The sequence below is a fragment of the Pocillopora verrucosa genome, chromosome 13 (assembly GCF_036669915.1).
Source record: "Pocillopora verrucosa isolate sample1 chromosome 13, ASM3666991v2, whole genome shotgun sequence".
Lineage (NCBI taxonomy): Eukaryota > Metazoa > Cnidaria > Anthozoa > Scleractinia > Pocilloporidae > Pocillopora > Pocillopora verrucosa.
In genome coordinates this window covers 8,748,023-8,769,175 of record NC_089324.1, presented here as the reverse complement: position 1 = coordinate 8,769,175, position 21,153 = coordinate 8,748,023, and the positions used below count along the sequence as shown (strand labels likewise).

The following is a 21,153-nucleotide window of genomic DNA, read 5'->3' as shown; positions in this document are numbered from 1 at the left end:
TTCCTTTTCGGGTACAGAGAGAAGATCAGTCTTCGCAAGCAGACTGTGGCAATTTGAGGGGACCATGGAAAATTGACTGCTAAGTAACTGCCATGATGGCATGATGTGGATACAGTAAATGGTTTGAACCCGGGGTAATATGTGATAGAGTGATGATCGTGTGACGATGGGGTCATACAGCTTGCATTACAGGCCTAATTTTGGCGAGCGAGTGCTCGGTATTTTCTTAGCGAAACTAAACACAACAACAGGCAGAGGCTTGTTTTGGAACTAGACAGTTTATTAAATGAATACATCCAACGTAAGTAACACACTAGACTATTACATAAAAGATATTTGACGGCGGAATACATTAAACGAACGATCCAGTAATCAGATTAAGAGACAATCAAAACTGTCTTTGGTGTGGGTGGGAGGGAAACTGAAATTCTCTTAGAAGCTTGTTACTTGCTTGATTGCTAATAACACGTGCACAGTTACCTAAGCGGTAATATGCTTAAGTAATTTGGCAATTAAAACGCGTTAGCGTGGTGCATAGCCACTGGCCTTGCTGGGGATCAGGTATTTTTTATCGTGACACAGCCAGAATCCTGCGGACCCTACCCCTCCCCCCTCAGATAACAAACAATAATTCGTCCTTTATCAAATAAATATGGAGAAAAAAACATTACTGAAATGAGAAAGAGGAGAGAAGAGGGAAGAGCAGTATCATGCGTGTGCCATTGTAAAAATTCAATTCATAGTAAGTCAATCCATGCACCTAACGTTATCACACTCTGGCCATACCCCTCGCTGTCACGCACGGCTGTTTACATTTGTGTAACCGAAACCTTTAGACCACCAGGTAGCAAATTTATTTTTCGACTGTTGCAATTTCTATTACAGGTATTTTACATTCTTTCGTTTTCTAATGGCGGACGACTCACCTCCTACCATTTCCCCCATGGATAACTGCTGCCACAGGTCTCCTCGCCGTGATTCTGAAAGATGTTATCTATCTTGCCGGTATGTGCTTGCCGGGATGTCTTGCTCAGGATTTTGTGTTGTGTATCTTCTGAGGGTTAATTTGAGTGTGGCACTGGTTGCGATGGTTAATTCAACTTATGCGGATGCAAAAGCTACCGCAAACAACCCCGAATGTCAGAGAAATACCGCAAACGTGACTCGAGTTAAGGTACTGTGTAAGCTTTTAAGTCCTCATACCTTTGACTTGTTTTGAACAGACGGTAATATATGATCAAAGAAGTACTTGAAAGGATTCATTTTACTGACGAACAGTGACCGTTGAAAGTGGCTCTTAAGCGACCAAGTAATTATTGTGAGATAGGGTATCCCTAGAAAGGAGAAGATCTATCCTAATAAAAATAGTATTAAATCATCGTATGTAAATTAAACGAGGGAAGTATATGAGGAGTCTTAAGGAGTACTTTCAAAAATCATAATGAAAAAAATTTGCGAAGTATTTACAATTGAGTTCTGTAGCTATTAGAAACGTAACTGTAACTGGAGAAAAACCCACGCAATAAGGACGAGGACCAACAACAAGAGCAACCCTTATGTAACACCTGGTCCAGGAATTGAACAAGGCCACAGTGGGGGGAGGCAAGGGCTCTCACCCTGCACCATTCCCCCTCCCCCCTTCCCTAAATGTGTTAAGATGAGATTAGGTAAACATGACAAAGTGACATTATGCTTTCTGAATATTTTATAAAAGCATAGATGACTTTTGAACACTCCTGAGGTTGGGAGAATTCTTTATTGTTAAGCAAACCCTTTACTGTATGTCAGGTTTGTATAACTCTCTTGAACTCTCCCAGCCATTGCTCTATTGCTACTGCTTAAGTCTAACCTTAGGTTTGGTGGAGAGATAATATATTGATAAGGATTACAAATTAAAACTGATTGATTAAAAGATAATATATTGCCTTAAATACATGGGATATTTCATTATCAAAGTGTGTCTTGTAGGATGGAGAATTTAAATGGGATCAAGAGATGCAAGGTAATTGTCTTGATTTTAATATTTTTCTTTACTCTACTAAGTTAATACAGCATCTTGACCTTCAACTTGGTCAATCATGTGATGTCATTTCTCTCAAGTATATCTTCATTTCTACCTGACTGTATAAACCTTTTTCTACTTCCACACAAAAGTTTTACTAGGAATAAAATCCTTGGTTCATTTACTTCTTCCCCAACCTGGAGCACTGTCTATTGTAATGGCTGCAAATATTAAGTATGCAAATTCTGTGGTGCAAGTATGGGTATTGACACCCTTTGGTTAGACATTGGTGGAGAAGTCAACTATAGCTTGTTCTGAAATTGGATAACTCTTAGTAATACATGTGTATAAAACAGTGAAAAGCATTCAAGATGCATTCTGATTGGCTACTCAATCCCTGAAAACCCTCTGCTATTCATCTCCAAGCAGCATGGACTGGGTTTCACCTGAAAAGATTGTAATTGTTGCTGAGATGAATGAGTTAAAATCATATTTTTGTGCTATATTATCTCACTGTTTTAGCATAGTACAATTAACAACTTATTTTATCAGATTGTTGGTGACTAGCATTGGATATTAGTAACCTTGCTGCTTTGTACTGGCACAGTAAATATCCACCACTAGCCACCTCCTCTTTCATAATAATTGTTGAATATTTACTGTGGATGTTCAGGTAAAATATAATGGGAAAATCATATATAAAAGTAAGCTGAATATACCAATCTGAAATTTTTAATTCACAGCTATGGCTTACCTTTTTTTCCTTCACAGGGCTTATCCTGGGTGCATTCTTTTATGGTTACATAGTCACACAACTTCCAGGTGGTTGGTTAGCATCCCGTTATGGTGGAAAGGTTGTGTTTGGCTGTGGAGTCCTTTTGACATCAGTGGCAGCACTGTTTACTCCAGCTGCTGCTTATCACAGTGTTGCAATTTTAATGTTGGTGAGAGTGGTGGAAGGTCTTGGACAGGTAGTGAAATACATTGGTCTCTCTATCAGCCTAAATGAATTGCATCTTTGTTATTAACTATGATTTTTTTCACTACTCAACTGAGTTCTGCTTCTTTAAAGTATAGGTGTACAATTTGAAATAAAAATTGGCACAACAACTCAGAGAGGGGATTAAGTTTCTCACAACAGTCTGTAGGTCCACAAGGCCCCTATTATGGGATTATTATGGGGAGGCAGGATTCTTGAGGAAACAATAAACAGGTTATGGGGTATTTAAATTAGAGATTCTGGGATGTCAAACAGGAATTATAAGGATACAAACCAAAGGAATCAACAGGATATAGGATATTTAGGTTAAAAAAAACTTAAAGGATATGGGATACCCAGATCCTCCTTAATGGGGCTTCATCAACAGAATCAGTCCTTGGAATCTTTTAAACAGTTTGGGCTGATATTGATAAAAAAAGTCTGTTGAAACAGCAAATGTTTACTTCATGAAACTGAGTGAAGCAGATGTTTGCTTCATGAAACTGAGTGAAAAACTCCCTGATGAAGCTATCTGACTGTGCTGCATTCTCTCACAGAGGGTTTTTGGTTTTAAATACTTTTATACACTGCCCCTATTTATCTATTAAGTAAAAGAGTAATAAAAAATATAGTGGTAAATGTTAAGTTAATTGTGTTAAAAATATTTTGCAGGATTTGACATTTTGATTTTTCTTGTAGGGTGTGACATTTCCAGCTATGCAAGCAATGTGGGGTTATTGGGCTCCACCTTTAGAGAGGAGTAAATTAGTAACTATTTCTTATGCAGGTAATCACTGCTTTAAATATAAAACCTCCTTGAGGGAAGTCAGGAAAATTTTAACTATGAAGTAGAGTTTTGTCCTATTGAAGTCCCTGTTACAACCAAACTAAAGTCTCTCTCCTTTGTTTGTAAAGAATTTTTGTACAATTTAATGAAACACATAATAATCATGAAACAGACCTGTTACAACTTTTCTGCTCTTTACTTAATTACAAAACAAAATTCATTGAATACAACACAATTTTTGTTGGATGGTTTCCAACAAAACAAATTCAAACTGTTTTTTTAACCCTTTACACCTTAACATCGGTATGCATATTCTCCATACAGTTCTTTATACATTTACTAAGGTGCTGACAAGGAGAATTTGTTTAACAATCAGAGCTTATTTAGTTGGTCATCATTTCCTTCAATTTTATGAAGTTAATGTGTAATTCAGGGGTGACATAATAGAGGAAAATTAGAATTAAGGGTTAAAGGGTTAATTTGAATTTTGAATTTTTTGTGCCAGCTCTTTTTACTTTACAGTGTAAACATCATTTATCCTCTGAATTAACTGTAACTTTCAATATGATATACCACAGTCACAATGATAAAAGAATGAGAAGGAAAGAAAATCAAGTGCATTTTTGCATAGTGATATATTAAGCAAATGTTTCTTTTGTTTGTGATTTTTCAATTATTTTTCAATAGAATGCATGCTACTGATCTCTCCCTTTTTATATTGGTTGCCCATGGCAGACCACAATAAAAATTTTCTGGAGGGCTGTCATAGTCAGATGTGGAAATGAGTCATGTCCTTTGTGGGCTTCTCTCTGTAGTAAGGTGCAAGGGGGGGGGGGAGTTGTTACTGGAATGGATGACCTCACATCATATCCCATGTTGTTGACTTTCTTTTTCTTCTCTTTATTTTTTAATTCATTCCAACCTATACTTTGAAGAGTCAGCATTAAATTTATTATTTTCCATGTAAAACAATAATGGCTGAATCCCACTTAAGCATGGTAGGCATCTTGTGAAATTAAAGTTTAGTTTGAATTTATTCATTTATTAGATATTTTTCAATATTTATTATTTCATCCAAGGCCTTAGCCTGGGAACAGTACTTGCAATGCCAATATCTGGGTTATTGTGTGCATCAAATCTCTGGGGAGGATGGCCAGCAGTATTTTATATTTTTGGTGAGTTGACATCATGATGAAAGGAGGAGGCTGGAAAGTTACTTTTCCATGCAATGTGATTGTATGACCACAGTGCCAATGTTCTCTGTTGTCACTAATTTCGAGAAGGATTGATTTATTTTTAAGAAAGGAGTGGTATAAGAGTCACTATCATCCATTATTTACCTGTTTTACAGTTACATCTGAGTGAGTATTTTGTATTTAAAAGTTAGCTTTGACTTGTTTGAGTCACCAGCAACAAGCTATTAACAGCCAGCCTACTGCATGCTCTATGGGCCACCAAATTGGACTTCAAGCAGCCAGGCTATGTTTGGCTGTGAGGCTGACTGTATGCATAGGTTATGAGCTGTCTACTTTCAACCCTTTCACTCCCAAGATCAATTAAATAATTCTACTTATTGCCTGCTATACCATTCTTATGATGTTACTTTGAAGAATTTGGTGTTGGATAAACTCAATATAATCTTCTAATTTATATTTTTTATTCTCATCACTTGTCTACTTGATAGTGTATTAATACTGTAAGGAGAAATTTGGTCTTGGTCACTCATGGGAGTCAAAGGTTGAATTGGGAGGCGGTTATAAGGTGTCTTCCTTCTCAATGTTCTCATCATAGTTTTTTAATTATAATTGTGCGTACTAACACATTTAATGAATGTTATGGAATCTTAGATAATATATTCATTGATGAGAGTTTTTTTGTTTTATGTTTAGGTGCTATAGGTATTTTGTGGGCAATTATGTGGCTAATGTTAACTCATGACAGACCTGAAGACCACCCCAGAATATCAGCCAAGGAAAAAGAGTACATACAGTCAAGTATAGGGTCTGGGGATGATGCTCACGCAAGGGTAGGGTTAAAAACCTTTTCGTGTATTTTAATTTGTTCGATGTTATGTACCAAAAGTGTTCAGTAGTTACATGTGGCCGAGTAAAATTAAGGATAAATCAATCATGCTTGCATTCAGAAGTTGCAGAAATTGTTTCAATTAATTAATTAATTTAATTAACTGAAATGCCAATTTTTTTTAAATTCAAAGTTTTCTTGGTTTTCAATTCTTCTTATAAGTTTGATGGTTATTTTCCTTTTTTCAGAATATGATAATTGTTGTGGGAAATAGGAAAATGAAAACTGGATTGGTTTGGAAAATATTAAACCAAGGAAAAAAAAGTGAACCTAAATCTAGGATAACTCAGATTTAGCCTCTGAGAGATCATTTTTCACAACATAATGTAGGAAGGAATGTACTTAGTGACAGCTTATAATGACCTAGGGAACTCTCCAAAACTGCACCCTTAGCCAAATTGTTTTTATCACATACCCCTTCCTTCCATTGTTCTCTTTCAGAATTATAAAACTCCCTGGTTGAGGATTTGGAGATCACCAGCTGTCTGGGCCATTGTTGTAGCAAATGTTTGTGACAACTGGGGCTTCTACACTTTTCTCACTGGTTTACCATCTTATCTTAAAGAGGTTCTCAATTTTTCAATTCAAGAGGTACACATTAATCTCTATCATTTAGAAAATTCAGTCAGAAATCATTTCACTGGTTATAGAATTATTGCAATTACAGACATTGCAGAGGTTTTTAACAATTTCCATATTTGATGAATGATAATGACCATGACTTTTAATTGGTTGCTTAAAAAAAGCACCATATAATTCCCAGTCATTGCATGACAACAGATGCCATTTTCTTGAATCTAGGAGCTCATGGTTGCCATGGCAAAACCAAATTATGAGTGTCTTAAGAAACACCCTTAATTTTAGCTTTTGGGAGCCTGTATGGCACTCAAACACAGGTTTTGTCAGTAACCCCTATTTTTAGAATTAAATTGAAATCATTCAGTGATCATGATATCTTCAAAAAGTTACTAAAAAGTTGAGGAGTAGGTTCATAGCCATGTTGCAATGAAACTGATATTAGGGGCTTTTCTAATAGACTTAAGTATTGGTAATCTATTATTTAAAAAAAGAAACGACCAAACCTTTTTGAGCAATAAATGGTCATTTGTTAGATTCCATTGTTAAGGAAAGAAAGGATCAAAAGGGGTAGCATCTAATCATCAAGCAATAAGTCTTGAAAAAAGTAATATTCAAATCAAAGTAATGAGCCACCGAAAGAGAGCATGTTGAAGTAATTTAGGTGCAGTAAAGAATAAAGCACCAGTGTCAGAGTATATAGTATGCTTCCAACCACTCCACTGTAGATCTGTAGGTGAAACATGCAGACAATTGTTTGATTCACAGTGCTGATACATCCCTGCCAATTACAGATGTGTGGGGTGAAAGGGTGTTTTGCTTTTTTAAAAAATTATATGATGAACTATATGCATGTACAAGAGTCAAGTCCTCTGGCATGGTTAACTTCCACTCATGTAAGCAGTTAGGTGGGAGCTTAAGGGATATTTCAGCAGTCAGATAAATCAGGGCTCAATCAGGTACCTTTGTTGGCATGTAGGATTAACATTGATTAAAAAATTCCTACTCCACACACCTTCAACCTTCACCATATTTTGGTTTAGTGGAAAATAGTTGATACATTTTTGTTTCAGAATGGCTTTGTGTCTGCTCTCCCATACATACTGAGTTTCATAGGTACTATTGGTAGTGGCCAACTTGCAGATTGGCTACGTTACAAAAGAATATTAACAACTGGAGAAGCTAGGAAAGTATTTGGTACTGCTGGTAAGTTCAGATTGGCTGTTAGTTTTGGCTCTATTCATGACTATGCATTGTTTAACAATTATTTGCCAAAGGTGAAATTGAATGTAATTGTTTAATTATCCTCATGATGAAGTGGTGGGTATTATTCAACAATGTTAAATGAGCCTGAGGCATAAAATTTCTTTTGGTATAATTGGAGAGATGCTTTTGAATTCTGTTATAAATTATGTAAGTATAAAGAAAATATTGAACATGATTTTTTCTGAATGCACTGATTCCTTATATCAAGATTAGCAAGCAGTTTTAACAGGTTCATTCAATTCAATCAACAAAACCTTCATATCTTTCTACTGAAAAGTGTTCCACCAAACTCAGTGGTATTCTTTGTGCTTTTTGCAATTGAATTTTCCTTTATTACATTTATCACTTCCTCAGAAACATTGACAAAAAGCAAGAGCCATTTTGAAATTTGGTGCTCCTGGTATAATCACCTTGCATGAGGTGATTATAGCAAGATATGACACAGTCTCCAACCAATCAGAGCCAGTGCATATCTATAATCACCTGTCTTGAGCAATTATGATAAAATAATATATTGTACGTTACTTCTTGCATATTTTGATAATCAAAAACTAATTGAAATCAAATAAAAACAGATTGAATTGCACTAAATGTTCTTCTAATTTATTATGTTACATATCGATAAATCTTCTAAACTACCTTAAATAAATGTGACATGTCACCATCCGCAGGTTTCCTGATTCCAGCTTTTCTTTTGGTGTCCACAAGCTACGTAGGATGTGATAACACCAGCCTTGCTGTTGTTCTCTTTACACTTGCACTAGGAGTACAATCTTTCAACTCAACCTCTTACTCTGTCAATCACTTGGATATTGCACCCAGATTTGCTGGTATTCTGGTGGGGATAACCAACTCATTTGGTACAGTTCCTGGTATTGTTGGTCCCTATATCATAGGATATCTTACAGATAATCAGGTAATGTTATTTCATCTAAATTTTTTGGTTACCTTCATTTGGTTTAATAACATTATATATAGTAGCTGTTTGCACTTTTATTCAATGTTGTCAATCTAGTGGTGTGGACTGGGAAGTCTTTTCAGTTACAATTACCTTCAAGTCTTGGGAGCTATCAATAGGTGATTCCTCCTTGTGTTAATACACATTATAGTGGATTCCCCCCTTTAACCCACTTCTGCAAGGTTTAGTCTTGAACATGAGGCAAGTGGCCCACATCTCTGAAGTAGATTATCCCAGTTTCTATTCTATTTTATCATGTCTCACACCCCCTTTATCATATATTTCCTTCCTCAATTTGCCAGTACCAATATTTTTACCCTTTTGGTGGAAAGAGGCACTGTGAGAGTTAAAAGTGTTGTTTTCAAGAACCATTATACCCCTGGCCAAATCTTGAAAGAGGAACTTTCAATCTGGAGTCCTGTGTTTTGTTTGTAAGGGGTTTTCTTCACCCCCCCCCCCCCCTTTCCCCTCATTAAAACCTTATGTTAGAATAACTTTTCCTAGTCCCTGAAATAAATCACCACAGAATGAGGAATTCCCTTATTCAAGAACTTTGGTACTCCAACTTCTAATTCAGTGGTTGATCATTGTAGTAGAGCTGTAATACGGGACCCTGTCAGACTATAACTCTTCTTGTTTGAGTGTTGTCCTTTCTTCTGCTGTAAAGCTTATTGTTAGAAAACAGATGGGAGATTGGTGTGCATTGGAAAGGAGTGCAGGCACTATCCTTAATTACAAATTGATTAAAACCTGTGAACTAACAATAATAATAATAATAATAAAAATCACAAGCAGGGCAGATAATTTTTTGGTTTGCCTTTAGTTTAATTCCTGCCATCTTACATGTAATTTTTAGTTGTATTTGTTGGAAAGGGCAGTTCTTCTTGCTCTTGGTCTACCTCTTGTTCTCCCTCCCCTGAAAAATCATTGACTGTTCTGGTATAACTTGATTACTTGAATATTGTGAAACTCCTAGGATGATACTCACTGCTACATAAAGAGTGTCTCTCAGGCTGTGATGCCTACAATCTTTAAATTACTCAACTGGTACATTAAGTTTGTTGCATGTTCTTAGAGCACTTGCAGAACTTTTAAGTACCAACTTTGGTTTAGGAGGGAGTTTCCTCTCTAAATTTTACAAACTGATCCTTGTCAAAGTCAGGACGTGAACCTTGTCTAGGAATAAAGGTGTGGGGTAGGGATGAAGTTGTCACCAAAAATAAAAAAGTTACCATATTCCCCCTTCCTCTTTACTAGCTAGTGCAGCTCAATGTTAGCAGGACCAGGTCACTTTACTTAAATCTTTTGTTGCTGGTTTGTTTTCAGCCAACAAGAGCACAGTGGCAGAAAGTATTTTACATATCCGCTGGAGTTTTTGTTTTTGGTTGGTTTATTTATTTACTCCTTGGAAGTGGTGAGCAGCAGTCATGGAACACTCCGTGTGAAGATGTGCTGGTACCAGTGGATTTTCCAGGGGAGACTAGAAAACCAGCCATGGCTGCAGACCACTATTCCATTAATAATGCCAACACTCATGACAGAGATCATGCAGTACAAACCAATAGTTAGAACTTTATGTTCTCAATTAGTTGAACTGACCAAATAGTATCAATGTACAAATACAACAACAGTTTTTAACATCACTGCTAATTGAATTGGGTTTGACATTTTTAAATTATGGGGAAGGTATGTTTGCATGCAGTTCACGGGAATTCTAATCCATTGTTTTTATGGTAAACACTGAACAGAACTGACCATTTATCTAAACCCACAGGGTATTTTTCAGTTTCAATTAGTTACTTTTTAGATGTTTTTAATTTTTTTGTAATTCAAGGAAGCTTTAAATTTAATGCCTTTTTAGCTGTCTTTTGTGAGCATGGAGGGGACCATCTACCTTATTGGTACTTAATTTCGCGGGTACTTAATTTCGCGATTTTGGCGAGGCAATATTTCGCGGGGTTTTATTTACGCGATTTCAATAGGCAAATATGAAAAAAGGGCATTAAATTTCGCGATTGAAGCGTTCTCAACTTTATTTTATTTTTCCAAAGGTCTGAACTGTTTAAAGTTTCTAGATAACTGGAACACAACAAAACACATATTTGAAAATTAACGTTAAAAATAAATGTATTACAACGTGAAAACGCATTGTTTCAGTGGTTCGCGGCAACGTTCATAAGGTGACGGAAGTTTTTTGGCCAACAAAATATTGTGCACTTAAGGCACTAAGCGAAATGCTGTTCGTACTTGAAGAAAAACTTATTATTAGAGTTTAATACGAGTTTAACGATAACAATGCATGCATTAAATATCATTCGTTACGATGGCTTTTGTTTATATCTAATGATATAATGATATTCATGATCGTTATGCGATAGCAGCAACCAAGCGACTTCCAGGACGGTTAGCTGATTCAATTGTGGGTCATTTACCAAGAGAGATTTCGAGATGCACTCGTTTTCTCATTTCACGAGGCGGGAACGTCCAAGCATCGACGATCACCACTCGTACAGGGTGGCCTTGAAATCCCTGTCACTGTTTGCATCGAACGTGACTCCACCTCCAAAAATATTTTAGTGTTGGAACGTTACAAGAAACTTGTGAATGAGAACTACAAGGAGCCAATTAAAGGCAATTTTGACGACTGTACGAAAGACTTCCTAAGGGATTTGTACGAATCTAGCGATTCAGATGAAGACGACACCAGTAGCGTAGATTAACTTCTCCATGCAAAACATTTAACGATTTCACAAATTCAAAAATGGAATTTACGAGTAGAAACCAGTTAATATTTTGCGTTTTGTTGATAAATATCCTGTAAATTTTGTTGCCATTACGAATAAATCATTTTTTTCTACAGTTTGATTTTTTTGTATGGGTATTAAATTTCGCGTGTTTAAATTTCGCGAGGATTTTTTTTCGCGGGTCTTTAATTTCGCGATTTTTTTACAATCGCGAAAAACGCGAAATTAAAGACCCGCGAAATTAAGTACCAATAAGGTATCTGAATTCTTCAATATCAAGTATGCAATTGAAATATCTTTGCCTAGCATTAACTTAATAAAAATTTTAAAAAGCTACACCAGTTTGCCAAATATTACACACTTTGGACAATATTTGTGTAAGGATACCACATGTGAACTGCAATTGCAATAAATGATGCTTGATTTGCATAATTATATCAATATTTATATTGTATAGACATATTTAAATCATTCCAAAGGGCTGTTCAGGATAAAGGAACTTTTTATGATGAGAACACACATAATTACATACCAATGAATGTAAAAATTAATGTGAAATAAGAAATTAAATTTCCCTAAGAGGGTTGAAATCTATTGTATCTATGAGCAAGGTTGAGTGTCTTTCAATGTTTGTTCTTACTCACTTATGGGTCTCATGAATTCCAAAGTTGAACACCTCTATAACAAAATTTAATTTGCCCTGCAATATTATGATATGTATCATTGTGATACATGTGATGTCAGCTCTTTGTATATATTTAGAGATCAAGGTCTCTAGTGCACTTCCAGTCATACATCAAATAGTATAAATACTTCCTCACTGGTATCCACCTTAGATCTTTAACCATGGGGGAAAACATGATCATGTTTTCTTGTGTTGCTAATGATGTGACACAAAAATTCTGAATGGCTTAAATCCTGTTTAAGTTGGACTCAGTAGTACTGCTCCAGAGAGTAGAGCTGTTACCATAGAATAGATTGCTTAAGACCAGTCAGAGTTCCCCTGTTAAAGGCATGTTTACTTGAATCATCAGTCCTCTTATAAGTCCTAACTGCACCATGCAAGTGGACACATTAGAATCAATGTAATTATTACATGTATATGTCAGACTTAAGTGTAGAAGAACTCGTCCTTTGCTGTTGCAAGAATCATAATAGTAGGGAATAATCTTTCATTGTCTTTGAGATCATAACTCTACTACCAAAAATATCAAGTTTGGTTTTATAAGGGTTTATAAGGATTTGATTTGAGAGTCCAGTGACTAATTCTGCATTAATCTTCATCAAGTTCTGTGATAGCATTCGGCTGATCTTGCAAATTAAATTTCAAATTAGTGTCTTTCATTTAACACTGCCCAAAGCTGTGTTCCGAGATAACAAGTTTTCAAAATTCCCTAACATAGGATCAGGTAATGCATAATTTTTTCCTTCCAGTGCAGATATACTGGTTTCATTATGGGATGCTTTCTCCCCTTTTCTTCTTTTTCAAATTAGCATTGCATTGCCAGTTACAAAGAAAGTAATTAAGGGGCCTTGCATCTCTACTCTTCTCTACCTTGTTTCTTGCTGTTTGGCTGTTCTTGCCACAGTGCCTCCTTCAGTCTTCTCACTGGCTACAACTCTAAGAACTGAGTGCCCTAAACGTTTAAACTGGATATCAATTTGAATTGCCAGTTTTAAGCCACTCAATCTAACTACCCTTACCCCTGTTTTTATGGCCTAGCCTATGAAGAAAGGAAAGGTATCTTACTCATTATGTTATAAACCAAAGTTTATTGACTTGATACTTGAAAAGCTCATGCAGTAGATATGCATACCAAAGGTATTATACAACAGATACCCATCAACTTCAAGGGCTCACGACCATAATACAATCCAATACAGATCTTGTCTAGATACACATTGGGTACAAGTAACAGCTTGGCTTTGTATTTCCAGGGGTCACTATCTGATTATCACAAAATATGTAACTGCACATAATTAAGGTTGTAGAATATAAGTTGGGGAAAAGACAAAAAAAACAAGAAAACAGCAGGCACACCTTAGCTGTTAATTACATTTTAAAGGTTGCAGGCAGGGAAATAAAATAGAAATGGCAAATTTTCCCCTGTTTATTTGCACCATTATTTAAGAAAACAAAAATGTGCAACTGAATCGCACTTTTGTAGATACAATCTTTCAACTAACCCAGCTTTAACATAGAACAGCACACTACATTTGAATTACACTATAGCTGGATATATGTGAAGTTATTTTCTGGCTGTACTGCTGATTGGCTGGCTAGTGCAACATTACACTACTTCATACTCTGCCTTGATGGACCGCATGAGGCAGCAGGCAAACAAAATGCCAATCAACTGAAGGAAAAATAAAATATTAAGAGTTAACATTAGAGCTCTGACACACATCTGAAATACAAGGATGTTGGTTATGATTTATTTTCACCACACAAGTACATGTAGGTGGGGAAAAGTTGCTATCATTGGTCATTTTAAATAGGAGGGACTTAACTGTATGGCACTACTCTACCATCCACAACAACATGGACGAATCCAGATATCACTCATTCATTTAGTAATCCAACTAATTAAATTTACAATCCCTTTGATTTCTTCCATACTGGATCAAGGCCTCCATTAAGATGAAAATGGGATGTTGCATAGATAGGGCTATGTGTGAACTGGAAAAATGTGAGTCCTACTAAACCATAGCTTCCCTAAAATTGACTCCAGACCAGCTTTGCCAAAGTAAATAAAGCCCACAAGAAAAAAGAGATTTATTGGCACTGAGAACTCAAACTTTTGAACATTAAATACAAACCTGGACAAAAGCAATGCCAATACCAACTCCACCGACAATCAAAATGTGGTCATGAAGAAACTGTTCAAATTGTTTGAGGCATCCCTTTAACAAAAAAAACCAAAATGTTAATGGACACAATTAACAATGTTGGAGTGATGAGCAGTGAGATAAGGAAAAAGATAAGGAAGAAAAAAAAACAAACAGGAATTTAAGTTAATATAACTTAAACAATTTTTGCAAACACAAACTCTTCCAGAAATTGAGATATTTCTTACCTTTGTATAGATTTCATCATCCAGTTTTGTACCATTTAGTTTCTTTACATCCCCAACAGTGCCAGGACAATGCTTTTCATTCTTACAGCATGTCTTTGGGAATTTTTTATCATCAGAAGCATTAAGGTAATTCTCATAACCATCAACACCACAACATTTAAACTGAAAAAAAAAAGCTATTGCTTAAAATAGTGTACAACAAATAAACTTTTTGAAATGCACAAACCAGTCAAAAAAGTATGGAGTAAAATCTTAACAGCCTTAGAGACAATCTGCAAGGAGTATATATGCTATCCATACTTGGATGGATCAGTGTCTATCTTATCATAAATTTTACTGTGTGGTTGAGAAGAGAGTGTAAGTGTAATGAACTCTTAGCACTCTAACTTCATCATGAACATTCTCCATACTGTTTACTACACAATTCCTAATTTTGGATTAGTATCTTAACCAGTTCTAAAAAAATCCTATTGATTTCCTAAGCTGTAAATAGTTCCTTATTGATAGAAGGAACTTGTCTAAAATATAACACAAAACCTTTAAACAGACTGAAAATTTTATTTGTTTAACCAAAACAAACATATTACATTAGACATTAATTTAGAGCTCTTTCCATTTACAGTATCAGGTTGCAGCTGAGCTGAAGTTCCTCAGCAAATTTAGCAAAATAACTTAGAACAGATTGAAAAATTGTTTAACCAAAATCAAATGTGCTTCACAAATAGATTGCATAATAGTAATACAATGTAGATCACACATGACATCAAAATGTGGCAAGAAGAGCCCGGTGTGTACGGATGTTGAGCATGTTTATGGTTGACAAGAGTGTAATCAAATGTTTATATGGTGGCTGTACAGAATAACCAGTATTAATAAGAGTCCTATCAATTTCATATAATTATCCCTACAACACTGCACAGACATACTGTTAACCTTTCCTTGTCATGCAATGAGCCTTTTACCAGAATTAAAAGAAACCAATTTTCCAATTCCATCCCATTTAGCCTCTCTGCCTTACTCTAAGTAAAGTTCTGTTACAACAGAATAACTTAATTACCTGCTTCTGTATATTGTCTACTGCCTTTATCGCATCTTTGTCACCATCAAGATACTTATCAATACCATCATCAAGTGCTTTTTTGGTATAATCCTCCAGCTAAAATATACAAAAAAAAATAAAAACACAAGACTTATAGAAATCTAACTTGCCCAAGGGCTTACTGATAGTTACCTCAAACTTTGTGGAAATGACTGAAAAAAGCTATACAATTAATTGTTACAAGAAACCATTCTTTGATCTTAACTAAATCAAACTTGACCCTTTAACTCACAAGATCTTATTAGTAATTCTCCTTACCATCTGCCTAATGAATCTTATTATCATGTTAGTTTGGAGAATTTGGCATTGGATCAATTAGTAATCCCATTATTGATATTTTCTTTAAAAATAAATACACTAAAAAAATATGGGGGCAGTCAATCAACACAGGTGAGCATTGAAAATCTTAGCTTGAGCAGAGTGGTGAAGTGAAGAGAATTTCAGCTCTCTGTGAGGACAAACACAGTTTCTTTTGACATTAACCTCACTCAGTATGTATGCCTCTTTCTGTGGCAATGTGGTGAATAAGCAAGATCAAGAGAACATACAGTTCTGATTGCATGGTTATCTGTGCTGGTAAAATGGGCCTTAGAATTGCCCACTTTTAAAATGCCAGAAAAAAAGTGCTCAGCCATTTTAAGTTGATATCATTATCAGCCTTATATCCACTGTATGCAATATTCAGTCTGATACCCAAAGTTTTAGTTGAAATTTCAACATACTTTTCCTTTGTAGGCATAAGCCACAGCACCAGCAGCGATCTCCAGGATAAAAATTATGGCCAGCAAAATAGCATACTGCAAGGAAATTACAGACAGTATTTAGAGCTACTAAATCAAAAACTGTAACCTGCACTATCAATATACTGCATTCACAACAATTTACAATCATATGACCACACATCATTCAAAATTAACTTAATGGCTGCACAAATTTTGGACACCATATTCAGTGTTTTCAATAGGATCAGGCACCTGCTGAAGCTCCAGTGGGTATAATCCAGCATACATTTCATACACCTCCAGCAAAAAAAGATTTTGTGTTTCCAAGAAAAAGCTGACTCAAATTTTGGTCACCATTAACCATATGTTCTGTCAGAGGACTTCTTGTGTGAAACCCAGGGAGCATATCAGCAAATGGAAGATTTTGATCAGAAATAAAATGATCAATTAAACAATTGTTATAAAAGAGATGAATATTTAATGATCATCTGTTTGAAGCCAGTTTGTTGTGATTGGAAGTAATGGGATACCAAGAGGGAAATTCTCAGGCAGGTGCTTCACTGACGTAGCCACCTTCTTCAAACCTTATTGAAAGCACTGCATATTCCAATTTGAAGAAATTGATTGTTTTAATTAGCATAAGGATTTTTTTTTATGTTAAAGTGATCAATATTTCATGGAAGAGCTAGAAAGGAGGAGGGACAAAAGTTGCAAGAGAGGAACTCCCTTTTTTTTTTGGGGGGGGGGGGGGGGGGACCTAAACTGTAATAGATATTTTCAGGGCCTTTGTACTCACTGACTCCTTAGCTTACAGTCATTGAAACTATCCATAACACTAATGGGAAAAAAATCAGAAGCTGCCTTTTTGAATGTTAGCCCATGACTGGAGTAAAGATCATGAAGTAAACTTTAGTTAAAACTTGACTGAATCATTTTGTGTCGTACTACATGTAGCCAATAACTACTATAATACAAATAATACTGACATACAAATAATTGTTCAAAGATTTGATTTGTTTTTTTGGTTGTAAGAACCTTTTTACAATAAAAATTTGGTCTCTACTAGAGGTGAGTATTATTCATGGGTGTGCACAATTATATCTTGTTAAATACAGTAATAAGAGTTGACAAAAATATAATTTGTTAGGAGAAATTTGAGCCAATACCGTAGTGACCATGCAGTAATTCTCCTTCCATGCACCACAACATCCCAAAAAGCCAACAATTGCAACAATGACACCGATGATGATGAGAAACACTGCACCAGACGCTGCACTACTACTGTCACTTAGCTGAATGAAGTCTCTGTATTTTGCCTTGATCCAAGCACCAACGGCAATCAAACAAATGCCAGAGATCTGCAAAAATGCAAACTTGAATCAGATTTAGAAAAAAACAAAGGGTATTTTTTCCTGTAGGACTCAGTAACAAATTCTGCAATCTGATTGGTTCATAGGAAAGGTAAACATCCTTTCTCTATTCAAGGATAACAGTAACACTTCAGCACACCATCTTGATCTACTATCAAGCAGTAATTGTGAATTTTTTGCCTTTCCACAACTCTCACAACAATTAATCTACCCAGGTTTCTCTCTGTTAACTTTTAAATGGCTGGGAAAGTCTCCATAAGTAAATTTAAATGAGCAATTAAATTCTGCTGTAATAAAATGTATGCATGAATTTTATTGTTCTTCCACCATGAAACAGAAGATAAATTAGGCAATTTTTCAAGACACCAGGAGATTTAGGCCAGCTGGCATTCTTCTCCCCATACTCTGAAGGCTTCAGCTAGCTGCTTCAATCATAATGCTTGATTTTACCAAACAGAGACATCTGTTGTCCAACAACAGTTTCTAACTTCAACTTCCCCAAAATATAAATGGCTCACTTCTTAAAAACCCCAAAGACGAACATTTAACCTTTGTCACAATTTCAACACATTTAGCAGACAGGAGAATGATGGGAATAAACAAACTGATTAGGAGTGTCAGTGATATAAAACCAAATTTCCTTAACTCCTTCACAGGGAAATACACAATTACTGGAAGGGAGAATCACTTGTCAGATATTAAAAATAAAAGGGTTGGAGAAGTGGCAATCTGCAAGACACTTACTGCAATGTACAATGTCTGAAGCAACTTTCCCTAGATATCATAAATTACAGTTACACTGTTAGGAGTGCATGAATAACTTGGTTAACAATGCACACTTCTACGGGTCCAAGAGCAAAATATTAAAAGGATGGTTTAAAATTTCAATCAGTCTGCTGAAAACACCATGGCAACAAAAGATCCTGTCAGTAATCCAACACCAAGTTCTATAGCTAGTCACTTGGGGTACAAGAAAGAAACTTTCCTCCTTTGATAATAAAGAAAACTCCTCCTTGTGGGAAACATTTATCAAAGCAGAGTAAAAAACACAAATTATGTGTTTAAATCAAATAATTATGACAGGTACAATATTTTTTTCTGATCTGCTCTTATTCAGTCATGAGTAAATGTACTGTATGATCCAGGAAAGGCAAAATTGAGGTATTGGAAAATACAATTGCTATCTAGCTCCTTTAAGAGGAGTCTATCCTCACAAATTTTGGACTCTCAGCAATAACTTTCAGATGTAATGTTAGTATTTTATTCACGGCTATGTGTGACAAAAGTTTATATCAAACCAACGGTAAACACAAGGCTCACTTGAGGTTGGCTTTAGAATTTCATTTTAAAAGTTCTCTCCTTCAAATATTTTTATTAGTAATAAACCTGCATAATTCTACTCAATGGGTTTACAAAAACTGTTAAACATATTGTGCGGAAACCATTAATGAAAGAAAACAGATGTGTTAAAAACAGATAAGAAGAGAGGCTGTTGTGTAGATAAACTGGGAGACTCCAAAAAAATTTGGCAGTCAACAAAACATGAACACTTGGGGGCATTGTTTTAAGAGAATTTATATTGAAAATTAAAACTTCTGACCCCTGGATTTAAAGCGTCTTGGGTATTTAAATACTACAGTTTCACAAATCAATAACTACGAAATGACTCGATGGCGTGGAAAATAATTCATCTCTTGTATGCGGTGCACAACATACAAACTATAAAACTTGAATTGGTAGTATACTAAAAAAAATTCCTAACTAAATATCCCTAGCATACGGTAAATGAGAATTAAACATTTAGTCCGACAGATAAACTTACGCCAATGGTTTTAATTTCAGGAAGATAACGCGATCAAAGTCCAGTACAATTTATTACACGCGCCAGCAACATTGCGCCAGTTGTAAATAGATCAAAGAAGATTCCTGAATCATTCACACCCTCCACCGCCACCTAGCCATTATTTCCCTCTCTCTTTCTATCTCTTCTGTATAAAATTCTACATCAATAATTCAGTGAATTTCTCGCAATAATTCGCTGACAAGACTTTTACAAATTTATTTCAGCCACAAATTGAGAACGAGTATTAGAAAATTAACGATACATCAGTTAAGTGGTATACCGACCGAGATTGTAGTAATTTACGAGCCAAAATAGAAATTATTTATCTCCGCCTATTAAGTTCAGCTTGACATGAAGGACGGAAAGATGGACATCCGCATCTTTTTTGGGTCACCCTGTGAACCAGATGAAAGCAGCTCTACCATTAATTTACTAAAGATATCTGTCTTCCAACGGTTCCTCCCACAAAATATTCAAATGAAGCTCACCATAATCGATGGCCGAAAACGAAAGCAACATTTCTTCGAACGAAAGAGCAGTGGTTCGTATCACCATGAACGATTGTGAAAGCTTCACACAAAGTTGAGAAAAGAAACAAACGACAACTCTCACAGAAAGTTAAACTAACACTTTGACGCGATAAAAACTTTGAGCAAATCACAAGTGAAGCTAAATTTATGCGTAATGAAAAACTACTTGTTTGACATTAGGACCATCTATATGGATTTGAGCAGGACTACTAGAGTCATCAGGGAAAGAACAAGACAGCTTCAGCTTACCCAGAAGATAAAGTTGAAGATAAACAATAGGTATTTGACAAGAACCATTCCACCTTGAGCCATTTTTGATATTCAGTGTCTTTACCCAGCGAAATCGAAAATCGTCTTCAGCAAGTTGCGAAACGTAAATGATCAGTTAAGTGGGAGGACGCGTATGTGTGCAGCGTATGCAAATTTCTGTACAACCGGATTTAGAATAATACGTCATTTACATATAACCTGATTGGCTAATTCCAGGTCTCGTGAGGATTTTGTAAGCAATAAAAAAAGTACAACACATCACACGGAAAAAAACTATTACTATTTTACGTAATGTTGCGATTGAGCCTCATTTTCAGCTAATGAGAAAATCAATATGTTTAATTTCAATGATATGGATGTGGATTTTTGAAATTCAGTGAGAAACATGCTTAACAGGAGTCAACGTGCCGTAAATTTCAGTAAATGAGATTTTAATTAATTTGCCTGTAACATCTGCATTTAATAACATTTCACATACAATTCAGAACTTTCAGGAGCCCATGAGTAATGGGCTCCTGGCACTTTACATCACCTAAGTTACACTCGCCGATGTTTTTCTCTAAAATCCATACACCTCATTATATACATCAGTGAAAATTTGATCAACAAGGTACACTGGAAGAATGTGTTTACCAATCACACATGAAATAGTGTTGTTGTAAATTACCTATACACCATGTTTTAACTGTAGATACAGTTTCAGAGAGCAACTTAACTAGCAACAAGAATGCATAACTAGAATACATCTGGCATCTAGCAGTTTTCTAAATAACCTCTTTACTGTTGTTATAAAAAAAGAACCCTGACGCTTATTATATGCATGAGTGAACCGTTGATGTATGAAGCAG

General features: G+C 35.6%; 2 protein-coding genes across 3 annotated transcripts; one reads left to right on the top strand and one right to left on the bottom strand.

Annotated features, from left to right (window-relative positions):
* The first annotated feature begins 467 nt into the window (after window positions 1-467).
* Window positions 468-10,847, top strand: LOC131773874 (sialin-like). 2 transcript variants are annotated; one of them, XM_059089839.2, is made up of 10 exons: window positions 468-1,174; window positions 1,969-2,002; window positions 2,774-2,973; window positions 3,681-3,768; window positions 4,848-4,943; window positions 5,658-5,794; window positions 6,292-6,441; window positions 7,500-7,632; window positions 8,364-8,608; window positions 9,977-10,847. In XM_059089839.2, exons 1-10 carry the CDS (start codon window positions 911-913, stop codon window positions 10,217-10,219), a joined length of 1,590 nt encoding a protein of 529 aa, XP_058945822.2. In that variant the 5' UTR covers window positions 468-910; the 3' UTR covers window positions 10,220-10,847. The 2 variants fall into 2 exon arrangements, with proteins under 2 accessions (XP_058945822.2, XP_058945824.1); XM_059089841.2 differs by having other exon boundaries at window positions 469-1,005.
* A 2,300-nt stretch (window positions 10,848-13,147) lies between these two features.
* LOC131773875 (CD151 antigen) lies at window positions 13,148-20,446 on the bottom strand. Its single transcript, XM_059089842.2, has 7 exons — window positions 20,285-20,446; window positions 17,459-17,650; window positions 16,293-16,367; window positions 15,529-15,627; window positions 14,472-14,633; window positions 14,215-14,298; window positions 13,148-13,751 (listed from the first exon to the last, which is right to left on the bottom strand). Exons 1-7 carry the CDS (start codon window positions 20,345-20,347, stop codon window positions 13,686-13,688), a joined length of 741 nt encoding a protein of 246 aa, XP_058945825.2. The 5' UTR covers window positions 20,348-20,446; the 3' UTR covers window positions 13,148-13,685.
* Window positions 20,447-21,153: the final 707 nt, after the last annotated feature.